General features: G+C 42.9%; 1 protein-coding gene across 1 annotated transcript in view; it reads left to right on the forward strand.

Moving 5' to 3' along the window:
* The window catches only part of LOC144818908 (uncharacterized), a 322,331-nt gene that overhangs the window by 259,677 nt on the left and 45,333 nt on the right, over positions 1-17,321 (forward strand). The window contains exon 7 of the mRNA XM_078676776.1: positions 12,488-12,668. Coding sequence (XP_078532902.1) covers positions 12,488-12,668 — 181 coding nt within the window. The remainder of the gene's footprint in view (positions 1-12,487; positions 12,669-17,321) is intronic.

Here is a 17,321-nt window from a genome sequence, read left to right on the forward strand (position 1 = left end):
CTCTCCTGATCACAATTCGTTTCCCTACAGGGAACGATAATAATCAAAGGAGTCCTAGGCTACCCAACGCGGAGCGTGGACCCTACGAGTTCATTAAGGTAATTCGCGCCCCTGCGCATGAGCTCCACACAGCCCCGCCCTTAGCAGCACTTCATGCTAAAATTCCCTTCCCGGTTCCTTTCAGGTGGACGACCCGCATAGATTCTCTCCCCCCACCACCACCAACAGGGTCGCTATTCCCCGCCGACTCAGGGTAAGCCCAGACTGCCCGTCCCTCCGATCACCCCACAACAGATGCCGACTGCATGTGTTAGCCACGGAGAATTTTTCCACAATAAATGCTCGCGTCAATGTTTTTTTACTACTATACCATTTTCAATAGGGCATTGTATTTTAGGAATACATGGAGCTATTCACAAGTCACTACCACGTCGGTTTATTTTAAACAAACCCACCACGAGTGTATCACATATGTAGGCACGAATACGTCGAATCCGAGTACATGAGTTTGTTACCTCAGATGATCCAACAGTCTTCAGGTCTAATGAACACTCTCTTCATGTCAAAGTTGTTTAATTTCTAAAACAGTTTTCTCTTTCGCTTTTTTCCTCCTTTTATTTCTCTACAGGCGGTCAAAAATTGTAAATATTTTGTCTTGACAGGCAAATACTGTAAATTTGTCAGTCCTGATGATGGTCCCAATTAATTGAGCACTAGGGATCGAAACGTCGACTATGTAGATTGCCTTCACAACCTAAACCATTGTGTTAAATCCTGTTGTGTTTTGGCAGTTGCTTGGCATACCTTGAATGTAACACTGATTTGAAAAGTGGCCAACATTTGCTCTTTCTTTTGCCTGTTTTCCAACACTCTGGAAATTTTTCTTTATTCTTTGTGTTCTTTTCTTTTATGGTACAGGATTGTGCCTTGTTATCTTTTTGAATTACAAGACTTACATTGTTGAAAAATAAAACGTCCTGTCCGGCTGGACAGTGACAAAATATAGTTTCCAATTATGGCCTATATTTCATCAATTTTGTGTTTTATCTAAAAAGCTAAGGACCCTTGTTCTTGAATAATAGTATTTACCCACGGTCCGCAGCTAACTGGTTGGGTTACCTTGTTACAAACAAGGCCATGTAAAGCCACTCTGCATGGCTTTTTATGGCCTTGTGAATACGGACCTTTTCACACATCACTTTAAGTGAAAGGGGTGTGCCCAGGCTGTTGTGGGTGTTCCCACGCATTATCCAAAAATTCTGCTGCATTCCCAGATATACAATATTTCATAAACCTGGGAATGTGTCAGAATCTTATGCCTCCCCAGAGGAGGTGTAAGAAGGTGCAACGAGGAGAAATACTTTTATTTTGCCAAATTTTTTCCTCTTTCTATTCATGCTGCATTCTGCAGCACACATTGAAAGATAAAAATACCGTCAGTGATTGTTTTTTGTTTAGGAAGGTGCCCTTCCTAAACAAAAACAATGATCCCCGCAATGCAGGTACCCTTGCACCATGATGAAAGGGTGACTACATTGACGCATGGCAGACAATTGTGCACCAGGTCAGAGGAAAGCACAGGGATGAGTCATTTTGTTGTAAATATATGACACATCACTATGCTTTTGCAATTACGCAGTTCAGCGCAGCAAAATAGTTTGTGGTGCCGCCCCAAATTTATTTATTGTAATTGCGGCCCTTAGTTCTCAGCTTCATGATTAAAGTACTTACCACTGCTTGGTAGTGCCCCTGACCCAATTTAGAAACTTGTTTGCTGCGGTGTCTTCCACTTATGGCGCTGCCAGTGTCACACACCTTTGCACCCTAATGCTGACAGCTGCCATCAGCAGAGTTCATATGCTTTGTACCATTACTGGAGCAAGTCAAATCCACCAGTGACAGCCAAAAGACTTCGGGGCAGATTTATGATGACTGGCGCATCCCTGGGGATGCGCCAGTCATCCTGCGCCGCTGCTCCACCACCCATGGTGCGCCGCATTTATAATGCGGCGCACCATGGGGCAAAAACGGCACAGATGCGTGACGCATCTGTGCAGTAAAGGTGGCGCATTGCTGGAGCTGTGTCGCTAGCGCGACGCAGCTCCAGCAAGGCTCGGGAGTGCCCCATCTCCACAATGCTGCGTCAAGACCTACGCCTGCTTCAAGCAGGTGCAGGGTTTTGACGCAGCATTGTTCTGAATGTGACTGAGTGAAATCTCATAGATTTCACTCAGCCACTTTTAGGAGGCGTTCCTGCGCAGGAACGCCCCCCCTGCGCCGGAACGCCTCCTTAAGGCGCACGGCTTTACAACGTGACGCATCTCCTAGATGCGTCACGTTGTAAATAGGGCGCATTGTTTGCGCCGCCGTTGCGTCAAATAAAGTGACGCACCGGCGGCGCAAGGCCGTCATAAATCTGCCCCTTCCTGTTTGCCTGTTAGGCATAAGGGGGCATATTAGCAAGAACGTCATTAAAAGTATTGCAGATTTAGGGGCAGGAAACTGCCGCTAAAAACAGCGATAATGGGCTTGCTGATATGCATTATAGAATTCCAATAGAAGCCCAGGTTAGATGTCTTGCACATCTAACCTGAGCTTCTATTGGAATCCGATAACACTTATTAGCAAGCCCATTATCGCCGTTTTAGAGGCAGTGTCCTGCCGCTAAAACAGCAATAATTTTAACGAGGTTCTTGCTAATATGCCCCATAGTCCAACAGCATGTCAGAAGATTCCTAGTACCGGTAGTCAGTCCGCTGCTGGATACTGACCAACCCTCCGTAGCAAGCGGCTTCTCATTCCTAAAGTTTAGATTCCTTGATTGCGGCTGAGTCCATGCATCTGAGATGGAAGCTGGATCACAGTTACTCAGCAATACCTGGACCGGATCAGAGACCACAAGATAGTGACATGAGCAATCCAATCCAGAGCTGGGTATGCCCACGAGGTCACCTGCGGGATCACCATGATTTGTTCCACATGAGGATATACCACCTACCATGGCCTGTACTGTGAACCCTTGAATACTTATACTTGCTAGGAATGGATGTCTAGTTGTGAATATCTCATGTCTCCCTACCTGAAGTGCTGGTGCACTTCATTGACCATGCTGTTTAACCTCACTTCTGTAACGATATACTGGCTCATGGAGGGAGTGTTGATTACATATCATTATAATTATATTTCTTATATACTGTAATTATACAGACCCAAGCAGATGAGTGATACTGTAATGACTGTATTGTTGGATATATATAAAAAAACAATACAATCTGTTTACAAAAAAGGAAGATAGTGGTATGAGAAGGTAACATCCACCCACAGCCAGCCCAGGTGAGGCTGAGAGAAAATATCACTTCTATGGCTTCCTACTCCTACTTTTGTTTTTTGTGGTTCTCCGAATTCAGCTATGTCAATTTTATTGCCCATCCAATGGCTGCCTTGTAGCTACATTTGATTTAAGCTGCTAGTAGGAACTGTAAACTAGCAAATGTATATGATTTCACTGTTTGGGTGTGTCATATAAGACTGTGCGGCATATTATCAAGCCAGGCGATAAAATTATCACCGCTTTAGCAGCAGAGGACTGCCGCTAAAACTTCGATAATGGGCTTGATAATATGCTCTATGATATTCCAATTGAAGCTCAGGTAAGATGTCCTTCACATCTAACATCTAACATGGGCTTCACTGGAATTCCATAGAGAATATTATCAAGCCCATTATAACCGTTTTAGCGGCAGTTTTCTGCCGCTAAAGCGGCGATAATTTTATCTCCTGTCTTGATAATATGCCCCTGCATTCTTTAACTGGCAACACCACCCTTATTTTCAGAGTCAGAATTTTTTTTCTCAGCAGAGTTTGATTCAGAGAAGAAAAGAGAAAAAGAGGCAGTAGGGAAAACAAATGAAAACAGGACAAGGGGAGAAAGAAGGGAAGAAAATGAACCTGCAATAGAGAGATAAAGAGACAGACTGTTTAGGGTAGTGGAAGAAATAGGCATGAGATGGAGTCATCTCTAGGCTCTTGGTATTCTGCAGAATTCTTCAGCACAAGCAGTAGGCACCATATGTAAAGATTTGTGCTTGTGCATTTATTGTTTAACAATTTTTCTTACATATTAAACATTGCTGTATATCTAGTGATCTTGAAATACTTTCACAAAATATGTGTCCAATCTCATTAATGGAGACCCTGGTTTTTATTAAATCATTTCGGATTTTAGCCATGTTCTGTAATAACATGGAAGGGGGGATGTTAGCAGGGCCGGACTGGGAACCAGAACCGGCCCTGGCAAAGTGCTCGGCCGGCCCCCCTGGGGTGCGACCGCGGTCTGTGCCAGTGCCGGTTATTGGCCGTTTTTATTACAGGGCCGTTTTTGCAGCATAATAATAATAAATGTAATAAAAACGGCCCCCAGGTGGCCAAAACCGGCCCCAAACCATGCGGCCCACCGGGGGATTGCCCGGTGCCCGCAACGGCCAGTCCGGGCCTGGATGTTAGAATGTCCTTGTGAATTGCACTCAAGCCCAACCCTCCCAGCCACAGGCCACTTTGGTATGGCCAAGCAATAACGTTCATATTTTATGTTTGTGTCCTAAAATACCACCAAGCGAAGAAGCTGTTGCTTTATAGTCATTAATACTCAATGGAATACCCCCTACACTCATTGTTTCTATTGAGCACACATTTTTCCTGATTACCGCACACTATGTTTTGTTAGTGGCAGCTATATAGCTCACAATTTAGGGGTGGCTCCTCCATTTGAGCGGAGGAGCGTCGCCCCACAAACAAAACCCCCAGGCCGGAGCTGAAAAATAAAATAGTAATAAAGTCTATTTATTACCATTTTATTTTTCGAACTGAGCGTCAGGCCATTGCTGCTGAGTGGCAGCAGGGAGCTTTGTGCTTTCGAAGTTTAAAATGCGCATGTCTTTTAGGCCAGCCATCTTACAACGGCCAGCCAGGCATGCTTTTTTTAAACCTCTCTAACCCTGATGTCTTAAGACAGCTGGGTTAGAGAAAGCAAAGGTCTCTAATGTTCTTGTGGGGGCTGATAGAGGCCGCTCCTATCAATCCTAGAGATGCTTTCATGCTGCATGACAGCAGAGCCAAAATTAGCCTGGGAGTCAGGAGCCTGCCTGCTGCCTGCCTCGAAAAGAGAAAAATCGAGGGGGACGTTGCACTCATGGAAAAGGTAAGTGCCTTTTATTTTGCATTTTGTTATGTGCCTCCTCCCGCCCCACCACTTTCTGGACATGCCTGCCTCTACTGACACAGTCTCCCCTGTAGCACTGTCATTCAACATGGCCTTGTATACCCTGTTGCTGTCGATCAGTAATGACAATATATTTGGAGAGTAATGCAAAAAAAGTACCATTTAACACAAATTATTAACACTTTTTTATGGAAGGTAGGCTGATTAACCCCCTTTCCTGAAGGTTTGGGCTCCCTCACTGTCACCAAAACCCTGCAAATCTGAAAGAGCTTCTCCACGGGGGTGCTTTGCATGGCTTCATAAACCTTTATGAGAGCCCTGCGTCACATGGTGCAAAAGTGACGTAGGGAACTCATTAATAAGCCCTCAGGTTTAGAATAGGGCTGTGTGAAATTTTTATTACAAAAGGGACATCCTCGAATTTGCCCAACTGTGCTTTCATAAAAGTATGTCTACCAAAGTTTATGTTTTTTTGTACTTCATCTTTCCTTTGCATATACACTGAACAAGAAAACTATGGGGAATGTTTACCAGTCCCTATCGCCATGAGAACGTCACTTTTTTAAGGTGGCTTAACGCTGCCTCGTAAATAAGGCACGCTTTCACGCTATACTTAGGGTAAAAGGGGTGGGCAATGAGTGTTGCAGTACATGTTCCACCGCAACACCCATTGATTTTGAAACTGCCCTATATTTACAAGAGTGACGTAAATATGGGGCAGCGCCAAAATTAAGACCAGGGAAAACCTGGTTTTAACGGGGCTCAACGAGGAGAAATACTTATTTCTCCTCGTTTTTGCTGATTTTATGTGTACTGTATTGTGCAGAAAACATAAAAACAGCAAAAGACAATGCATGATTGTTTATGTGCAGGAAGGTTTCCCATCCTGCACATAAACAATCATTTTAAAAATGGCGCGTTGCAACTTCTATGTGTGCTGCACAAAGCAGCACGCATACGGTGCAGCCCTGCGTTTCAGAAGTGGCTGAGCGTGGCATTAAGCCAAGAAGGCTAAGGCAGCGCTCCATCACTTCTTTGCAAATATGCCCCTATATTTTACCTAGTTTGACTTCTCATCCACTTTACAGCGTGTAAATGGGGTTCCATGTGCTTGTCTCATGACCAATAAGTACTTTGAGATGAATCTGAGGAGATTAATATTGCGAAAATTGTGAATTCCAAAGTGTTTATTTGTCCATTAATATCAGATTCAAAACTTCCTTTAAAGCCAATGCTAATCTTATTTTTCTTTGCGAAAATTCAGATCTCTTGTCCTTTTTTCTTGGAGCCTGAAGATGGCAGTGTTGCCTTATCTACAAATATATTATCCCAAATACCATGTTTTTGTTTTTTTAAATTTGGAATATTAAAATATAATTATTATTTAGTTAGTTTTTTTAAACTGTAGTACGGGGGACGCCCTCTACAGCCATGCCCTCATTTATATTGGCCTTTTATACCTAATACCTTCTATCTTTCTTCCTTTAAATAATCTATATGTATATATAAATATGTATATGTATATAGGCACTGATAAGGATCATCTCGACCAAATTGAGTAGACAGCACTCCAAACGTTTGATTATGATTACACCCAGCAATTCTAATTGGCTAGGACAGGGAAGACAACATTTCAAGCCCTATGCAGTCTTTCTATTACACTTTCAAACCTCCCAATGTTTAAAGTTTGCCTGTTTTGCCATTTTGAATCGTATGTCTATATTTTCTATCTGAATTTGTCCTGCCTTGCTGATGCCAACAGTCCTTTTTCTTTCTCCTTTTTTCTTTCATTCCCCACCAAATTGATATTTTATCATCAACTTTGCATTCTTAGGAATAGTCAACAATAAAATAGAGGAATACATTTAACTACCGCTAGATGGCAGTAGCCAGCCATTATTTGTAATAAAATGTTTACAGTGGACATTAATGCAAAGACTTGGGAAGGTGGAAGTAATACTTGTACTTTATTGCATTTAATTGCTTTAATGAGGTACAAATTCCAAGATATATAGCTTTATTATTGCCTCATGATTCAGTGAAGTACATCGATAACCTCATCCCTGGGCATCCAGACAGAGATGATGAACAATGCAAAATATTTTAGTTAAAGAAGGAACATATTTATTCATTCACTAAAGTATGCATTATTTTATTTTCTACGAGCTCCACCCTCCTGAGTTTCAGATAAAGAAAGGGCGTGTATTTTGTTCAGCCCTTTAATTGTATTAATAATGTAGGAGTAATTAATGTCAAAGCAAGGCAGGCATAGCAATACACGTGTACAGAAGGGCTATTATGTGTTTATATTAACTATAAATAGGTAATATTGCCTATGTCAGTTTAGATAAACATGCTTTATGAAGATAAATAATGTAAAAGAGACATACATAGCGTATTTAGTGTTAAAGAAAAGCCCATATTAAGAAACACGTTCGATGAATTATTTAATAGGAGAGAGCAGAGTCGGATTGGGACCAAAAATGGACCCGGGCTCCCAAAAAAGTGGCACGCATTCGTGGATAATGACCCTTCTTTAACTATTGTTTGGTTAGTGCTGGGGCAAACCTCATTATCCCACTGCAATTCATTCATGGGTCCCCTGCTCTTCTTCTTCATGTCTTTGAGTCTCCCTTAAACCTTTCTCACCCTCAGATCCCCGAGTCTCCTCTCGGCCAGCAGGCTCTAAGGCTCCTGCTCAGACATGGGGATTCTCAACACCCATGGGCCAACAGGTCCTCAGACAATCATGTTTACTTGTATGTCTGGCTTCTATTCACTGGACTAAGTGACCTGCTCATCCTAAGACAGTGAGACTGTTGCTCATCATCAAAAGGTCCCAAATTATCCACTCGATCTCACGATCCATGAGCTCTGTTCCATTCTCGGGGCACCGAGACACGTCCTGAGTAGCGCGTAGGTGGAGAGGTGGGAGTTCCAGAGTCTAGAGGCATTGTATGAGAAAAGTCTACCGCCGCTCCTGGATCTCTTGATCCTAGGGGTCTCTGCCAGATAAAGGTCGTCTGACCGGAGATTCCGACTGGCTTCATAAGGGTGGATCATAGTAGATATCGTGGGTGGGCTGAGTCCTTGCAAAGCTTTATGTACAAGGCACAAAGGCTTAAACCTGATCCGCTCTTGGACCGGGAGCCCGTGTAGGGTGCAGAGGGCCGGTGTGGCCGAAAGCCTGTTGTAAGTCCCTGTTAGTAGCCTTGCAGCGCGGTTTTGAACGGTTTGAAGTTTCCTGACTGCGGAGATGGGAGCGCCTAAATACAGTGCATTTGGAAGTGGTGAAATTAGGGCGATGCGAGGAAGTGCATTCCAGGAAGAATGAAAAGTGGGTGCTGAAGTAAAAAGCGAGGTGGTTGAAGAAGTGTAGAAGTATGAGATATACAGAGAAAAAGCATACATATCTAACATAAAGCACACATAACTGAAGGCCAAAACTCCTTCCACAACCCTCAATACTATTCAATTCACAGACTCACAATTTCAAAATAGAAACATTTCCAATGTTAATCATTTATAACAGATCAATTTTTTAGCCTATTTATCTTAACCAGCTAACAACCATTGGGTCTTATTATGACTTTGGCTGCCCCACACCACCAAAGCAGACTACCCACTAGTTTATGACTTTTTAAGTCCCTGGTGGGCAGTTCTTTGGCGTTCTCACAGTGGTGACTTTAAATAGGAACAGCAATGGGAACATCAAAGCATGTTCCTGCACAAACCGAAATGCACAATGTTGTGCATTTCATTCCATGCAGGAACATTGGGGTGCATGCAGACAGAGGGTCACACTATGTTCTCCCCTACAGTCACTCCATGGCACTGAGGTACAAGGGGACCCTAAAGTCACACTGTTCATGGTGGTCGCACCGCCATGAAAATTGGGGCGGTGAGGACACTCCATTAAGGATCACAATTATGACTGACGCACTGTCGGGATCAGTAAATTCTGGAATAGGCAGCAGTCCATCCCTCGACAGACAAGGGTCCGACCTCCGGCATCCTAATGCAGCAGTTAGCCCAAAGGGCTGCCTGTCATTGGGACCACCACCGACAGCCTGTCAGTGGTTGTTCCAATGGCACTGTGATGTATCCCTATGTTAATGGAGAATGTGTATGTCACTGATTGAAACCTTGTACAATAGGATAACGCTCACAAGGTTTCTGGATTTGCTCCAGAACTCTCTGTACTGGATGCCAGATGAATTCCTCATGCTGCTAGATGCCAACTTGAATTTGCGGTTCTGTGGAGGTTGCACACCCAGGATCTTTCTGCAGATACTCTGTCAAGAGGTGAAGGCATAAATTTGCCAATTGTCCATAAATATTTTTGTGTTTCTCCATGGATAGTGGCAAATAATAGGGCTTTCTCACTTCATGATGAACCCACAGTGAACTGGCACATATTAGATGGATTTGGCAATCTCTTGGCCCGGTACGGTAAGACGAGTCTACAATAGACATCTGTACAGACTTGTTAGACCTGTCATCCTTGGTGTGGTCTTCCCCCAAATCTTTTGCCTTCACCCCTCCTGTTTTCTGAATGTCGTTTTTGTTGGCATTAAGACTGTGTGCATATCACAACTGCTGTCCAGTGCTAAAGAGATTGTGCTCTTTCCCTCAAACATGTTACAATTGGCATACACCTAATTACATATTTAATTTACTTATAAGTCCCTAGTATATGGTATTACATGTACAAAGGGACTGCAAATTAAATGCTACCATTGTGCCTCCCACATACGTACCACTTTAAAACATGTCTCAGGACTCCCATTTAAGCTGTGGTGCAGTTTTAAAACTGCAGATTCGACCGGGTTACATAAACCTTTTAACAGGCCTAAACCTTCCTTTTTAATACATATAAGTAGGCCCTGAAAACCCCATAGGGACAGGGTGTATTGTAGTTAAAAAGTAGGACATATGTTTTATATGTCCTGGTAGTGAAAAACCTCTAAATTAATGTTTCACTACAATAAGACCTAACTCTCTCAATGGATATTACTGGATTACCTTAGTACAGTTAATAAGTGCTAACTTTTGATTGGGAGCAGGTAAAAATGTCCCTCTGGCCTGTAATTTAAAGTCCTATTCAATAGTAAAGTCGGATCTTAAGTCACAATGGCACTTTTGGAAAGTTGGCATTTTCTTGTCCTACCATTTGGAGCCTGCTTTCAGTGTCCTGGGTCGCATAACTGTGAATAGCTTACTGTTGGGCTTTGTGTATACTAACCCTGGGCCGAGTGCTCCACTCCGCCAGCAGACTTTGCGGAGTTTTACCAGCTCCGCTGGGAACACGAAGTTGCGGCAAAACTACAACTACGTGGTGCCCAGCCAAACCTTTAAATATTTCTTTTAAAAAACACTTAGCTTCTATGCGGGCTGCCCTCCTCCTTGCCGCGGTGTCTCTTTGTTTCCGTCGCCCTCCTTCTCGCATCCCCATACGTATTACGTCTTTCATGAACTACATGCACAGTCATCAAAGAAAATATCCCGCAACTTCCCCATTAAAATCAGTGGGTAACTGCTCCCCTTGCTTTTTCCTTTTTAGTATTTCTGAGCTGGTGCCTGACATGGCTAAATCATAAAGAGAGCTAACGGTGTTACTCCCTGAGTTTAAACAGCTATCATTGCCTCAGTTGTTTCAGTTTCCTACCTAAAAGTCAATTGGCAGAATTCCTTTTAGTCAATTACTGGCAATGAAGAGCTGAAGGTATTCCTTGCCCCAACAACAATGATCCGGCTTGCTATGGCTGTATTAATCTCACCTCACTGACATCTATGCTTTCTGTCACGGGTCTCCGCATTCATGTGGTGACTTGTGGTGCACTTCATTTTCTGTATCATATCATGTTAGAATTATTCAATACAAAATTACAAGGTTGTGAGAAACTCTGCAGGTGTGAACAATGTAAAGGGAGGTTGGTCGTGCTGTTACCACATGTTCACCTTAGCATGTAGATCAACCCATAGACATTTTGTTGGGGGTTGTTGCTGAGGATGATCCATGTACCCCACTGCGGTGCGCAGGGGGTGGAGCTGCTCTCAAAGATGAGTGGGAGTGAGGCTTGGGAGGGGATTTTGGAAAAGCAAAAAAAGTGAATTATTGGGTCAAATACCAGAGAGGGTGTCTCAAAGAGGTGTGTGGATCATGTGTATGCATAATTCAGGGTTATCCGTGCCAATGTTAAGAACTTGAACAATCATCACTAGGTCAACTCTGGTATGAGTTGCTTATATAAAGGGGAAACTGCTGTGGATTTGTTTCAAGAAACTCTTGTAGGTCCTAACCTTGGAGAAGTTTAGATAGGGTTGGTGGCGATCTGCTGTAACCATGGACTGATGCGGTGTTGCACCTTCAGATTCCCTAAACGCAGAATGATGGGTGGTCCATTAAAGGCAGTTGAGCAGGAGAGAGTCAATAGTGACTTCTTGTTCTCCATTCCAGTGGTTGTGATTTTTCCTGTTTTATTCAGGACATTCTGCCATCAGTGGATGGAATTGTCTAAAAATAGTGGAACCATTTGGCCTATGTGTCTTTTCTTCGTTCAGACCTTTGTATGTGTCTCAGGCCTCTACTTCTAAGAGAGAGCAAATCATTACCAGTAATGCCCCCCGCACCGGCCTTTAATGGTCTATTATTGCACTCTGCCAGTTTTAAATGGTTGTCGAGGTACTGAATGTACCAATGATAGGCTAATTGTGCTGACGAACCGCCCCAAACAAGAGTGTACTACTCCACGATATATGAAGGGCATGTGATTGCATATGCGCAACCTCAGCATAAAGTAGGATTACTTGCCTGTGCATAAATTAATTGTTTTCACTTTTGGGAAAGTGTTGGTATTGGTTGATCAAAATGTATTTCTAAGGTTTCTACCATGTAATAAACACTTTTCTAAAAATGTAAACGTTTTTGGACGGCTCAAAAAGCTGAGATTTATATGTAAAAGTTATGAAAGTTGTGGGGGACGGTTCACTACCATTTCACAACCTTTCGAAATCATGTTAATAACGTTTGAATGTTCCCGTCTGAAGAAAAAAATGAATTAAGAATATTATGTTTCCATTTTTATGAGGTTATTCTGCAAAAAAACTGTGTAAAAAAGTACAATTTTATAGGTGTGAAATTCAGAATTATATGCAGTTCCATTATCATAGTGCCCCATTGTCTGGGGCCTAAGAGTTTCTAAAGAGACACCACTGTTCACCTACTTTATGTTCTTACAAGGTTCTTTTATGCCTTTTTACACCTAGGGATTGGATGCAAACTTGTTACAGATTTCGCAACTTAAAGATGATTTCTATTTTATTGAGAATTATTTAAATCTTACCGACAAGGAACACTTCCATTTTGATGAGCCATCCACTGCTCCATCTTTTAAGGAAATAAAGGACGTTCCAAGTACCACAGGACTTCCGCCAGCGGATTCAACAAGTAGGTGAAACTCTGTGGGCTACATGTGGATTTTAAAATTAAGAGCAACCTAAGTCATGCCTCATGTCACCCTCACATGATCGTTAAAGACACCTGTTTGGGTTGTTCACATAACGTTTTACTGGATACACAAATGTACGTGTGTATTACTAATTAATACAATACACATGACTTTCCAAAGTCCTCCTTTGAAAATGTCATGCATTGAATAATGCATGCTTGTTTAGGATTAGGGATTTTAGAAAATGGCTCAAACGTTTCAAGGCGTTTTTCATTTTAATTCCGTTTTTTTTCTGTATTGTGTCTCTCCATCTTCAGCGCTCCTTAAAAATAGGTTACATTCATGTATTTTTAGTGCCACTGATATCAGAATGTAGCCAGCATGTGCTGGAAACTGTTGGAAATGCATTGACTACTTCTAGACTCTGCTAGAGAAATCCATTGAATGCCCGCTAGACTGTGCCAGAGTGGGTATTCACCCCATTGCAATAGGATTTCCATTCTACTGACAGCCCTCCATGTATGGCCATAAGCAGGGGCGGCTCCACCGCCAAGGTGGTGGAGCGCCGCCCCACTGCTCTGCGAGCAGTTTATAAAATAATAACGCAATGTGATTATCATTTTATTTTTCCATTCCTGCTTAGGTGCGGGGCAGGGCGGGCATGAGCAGGGGCCAGGGGGAGGAGTGGAAAGCACACTCTAAGGGGCTGATTACAAGTTTGACGGTGCAGCTGTGGCACTGCCCTGCCACCGCACCGCCAAACCTGTGTGAGAATCGCCCAGTGTATTATGACTTTTTTATTAATTGTCGGGCGATTCTTTGACATTGCCATGGCAGTGCCTATAAGTTAGACACCGCAATAGGAATGTCAAAGGAAGTTCCAGCACGGCATGGACTGTGAAGTCCATGCCGTGCTGGAACTGGTGGTGCATGCTCACAGGTGGGGCACATGTTGTGCCCCACCTGTGTGCATCCACATGGAGTGAGGCATGGAGGAAAGACCGCAGGTCATAATGTGACAGTCCGAAGATCGCCACCACCGCCCGACCACAAGTCTGGCGGTCCAAGGTCCACTAGACTCGCAATTGGGCCACTTTGCATGTTCCCCACCAGCTGTAATGTACAGCCTGGGTGGGGAACATGCACAGCCTCCCAGTCCCTCTCTCAGCGGAGAACCACGGCGCTGAAACCAATCACAATGCTGCTGTAAGGCAGCATCATGATTGGCTAGGGGAGTCTGGGAGCCTGTGTGCTTTCTGGTTCCTGGTTCCTGCTTCCTGCTCCTGGAGTCGACTGAGGATCCGAAGAGGACTCAAATATGGAGGGCGGCCTGCATTTAAGTGTTATTATTATTATTTTGTTTCATTTACCACCCCCTCCCAGCCTCCTCTCCCCTGCCAGACACCCCCATTAAGTAGCAGCCACCACTGGCCACAAGTGTAATGAAAGTCAACATGTCGACTTCTCTGTGATAAGAGCGGTGTGTCTTAGGAGTTAGCAGTTTTTGAACAGGTCTAAGCACTATAACCCACTGTTTAGCATTGTGGTATTTGATCTGGAAGTCTATCAGAACTGATAAGCTTTACAGTATTTTTGTGGTCTTCTGAGCCACTTACAACGGATCAAGTAGCAGGTACTGTTGAATTGTGAATACATTCATTGAGGGACCTATTCATGTCTTCATAAACCTGTGCCATTAAAGTTTTAGATTAATGAGTCTTTTATTAATTCTTGGTTTAGAGGACCCACATTCATATTCTGTAATGTCTCCCCTAAACAACTAATTTCCCAAAATACCTCTTCAAACAATCTGTATATAGTTTTTTTGCTCTCCATTTGTAAGTTTCTTGAAACACACATCTACTATTTTCTAACCATTGTTTCATGTTCATATTTTAAAACTACATTCTGGCAGACATACAGATTCTCCCTTCTCATTCTCCTCCAGAATTACACTTCTATATTGTTTCTCTCTAAGTATATATTATTTGAACTGTATTTTAATCCTGTTCACTCCTACAATAGGTTCCCAGCATTGTGGAAGGGCGAGATTTTGATCGATACCTTATCACTATTGACCTAAACCTCGATCTGGTCGACTGAACCTTTGTTGCCTGTCTTTGAGGAAGAAAGTGCATCTATTTCCAAGTTAGTTCACCCAATAAAGGACTCTGCTCCCAAAGATCACAAACAACTTCTAGCTTTCAAAAGTTTATTGTAAGGATATGATAAGCTGCAAATACAGGCATCTCAGAATGAGATTCACGAGATACACAGGTCCAACTACATACATGTGCTCTCTGAAAGCCCTCAGACGGGCAACGGAAATTACTAACACAAGTTCTAAGAATAATAAAGCTATCAGCATTGACGCATATCTCTCCTTCATTTAAGTTGGAGGAAAACGCACAGGTTAGGCTGTCCCTACCCTGCTCTAGATGGTATCCCTACTTAACCAAATCCCAACCTAACAAAGGTGTCAGCAGTGAATGACCCCCAAGGGAAGTCACTCACTCTAAGTCTCTTGGTGAAAACCTATAGTTCTCCAGTCATGACCCCTCTCTGCCTACCCATCCGCTCTCTAAAGGGTCCTCAGGTATCTGCTCTAACTCCACCCAGGGGTGCTGTCCCTAATACAAAACAGTCAACAACATTTGAGACGCCCCTCGTGAGACGCCTCTCACGTGGTGTAGCTTCTGGCTTTTTCCATGCTGCTTTGTATTGGGCCTCATACGTTGGAGTTGACCTTGCTTCTCAGACTCTTCTCCGGCCCGCTGATACCCCTTAAACATTCCGGAACCCTCCTCCATGTCTGGGCCGTCTACTGAACAGACCTCTATTCATATTATTTATAATTGGATTCCCCCTTCTCTCTTGCAGACAGACATCTGCAGCCAAGATCCCAACTCTCATAGACTTCCAAAAAGGTTCGCAACATTTCTTGGCCCAGACATGTACGTGTAAATCAATGCTAAAACATTTCAGGCCTACAGCATTTCTCATAATAATTATAGCATTCAACTTCTTCATTAATTAAAGCATGTTAATACTCTTATTCTATTATTCAGTAAACACATCTATAAATCATGGCCCATTAATGCAATGACCAAAACATTAGTACAATCTATGTCGTGAAAAGAAACACCTTCCCTTCTAGCTCTGGCCCTGAGGCCTACCACATTTTGCGTTTAACCACATACCATCTTACATTTTAACAGCTACACGACATGGATTCAGGAATAATCATATCTAATAAAATCATATAGTGTCACACATTTCTGTATTAGTTCCACTTCTACTTAAATCTCTACATTAGCTATACATTCAGAATATAATTGCAGATACTATTAGCACTCATGGCATTTCTCCTCATGATTTATGCTTACTACAGGTAAGTGTGATGCACTCATACATTTAGGTCAGTTTGCGCTCTCTCAGTTCCCCCCTTTGATGACCTCTCGGGGTCATCACTAACATTTAAACTGCAGTTATTGGTAGCATAACTTGTCTCTGCGCTTCCAGAGCCCTCAGACTCCTGTACTGATTATCTTGTATGGCAGCCAATCTCTGCAGCTGCTCTCTTTGGGCCCTTTCTGACCTTTTAGCTCTGTACCATTTGAATACCCTCACCAATCCCCACAATATGATCCCACAGATCAATATTATGATGACAGGTTTTAGTATATACCACACAAAGCTTTTGCCTAGGGTGGAGATCCACCCTCCAACTTTACTCATTCCGTGGCCCACCTTTTCCCAGACATTTTCTCTACTCAAGTCTTCGATCTCTTTGTGAATATCAGTTATGTTCCTAATAACTTTCTCAAGGGGCTTTGAATTGTCTGGAATGTAAGTACAACATTCCTGGACCTTCAAAGCCTTACAGACTCCGCCCTCTTTTGCTAGTAGGACATCTAATGCAAGACGGTTCTGAAGAACCATAGCCCTTATCGATTGCATCTCTCCTTCTACCAGCATTAAGGACTGAGCAGTGCTGGCAGACAACCTGTCGACGACTGTTGCCAGTCGTCTAATTTTAACATCATTAAGGATTAGACCCAAAAGAGGGAACATAGCTCCAAAAACATCTCCAACCATTTCTGCATCTCCTATATCTCTCCTTCCCCTCGATGAGGTCTTGCCTTCAATGATCTCTAAGTCTTGTGCATGATATATTTTGGGGAAGACAATTGCTAGGTAACATGATCCATACCAGTTGTCAGGTAGTCTCACGTAGGCATTTCTTCCACATACAAAATACACATTTGGAATCACTTGCATTCCCTTCAGGAAATCTTTAGTATAGTACTCTATATTGAAAGCATGTTCACAGTCGACTTCTCCCACGTATACATTTTCATAATACGTTTTGGCTCGATGAAGACATAGCTTTCCTCTCTGCGTCTTATCTAAAGCTATTGGACCACTACTACCCTTTCTCTTGTGTGCCTTCTCTTCCTCGGTCCAATCTGTTTTCCATTGTCCTGATTTTTTCAAAATCTTTTGTCTCCTGTAACGATCATCCACCTGCCCTATGAACTTCTTCTCGACTTCTGACACTTTGCATGTCAGGTTATTTCTACGGGCATGTGAAGTATCTAAGGTAATCCAAGGAATGAAGAACTTGGCCAATCTGTCTTCACTTTTCCAGT

Source organism: Lissotriton helveticus, chromosome 2_1 (genome assembly GCF_964261635.1).
Source record: "Lissotriton helveticus chromosome 2_1, aLisHel1.1, whole genome shotgun sequence".
In the NCBI taxonomy this organism is placed as follows: domain Eukaryota; kingdom Metazoa; phylum Chordata; class Amphibia; order Caudata; family Salamandridae; genus Lissotriton; species Lissotriton helveticus.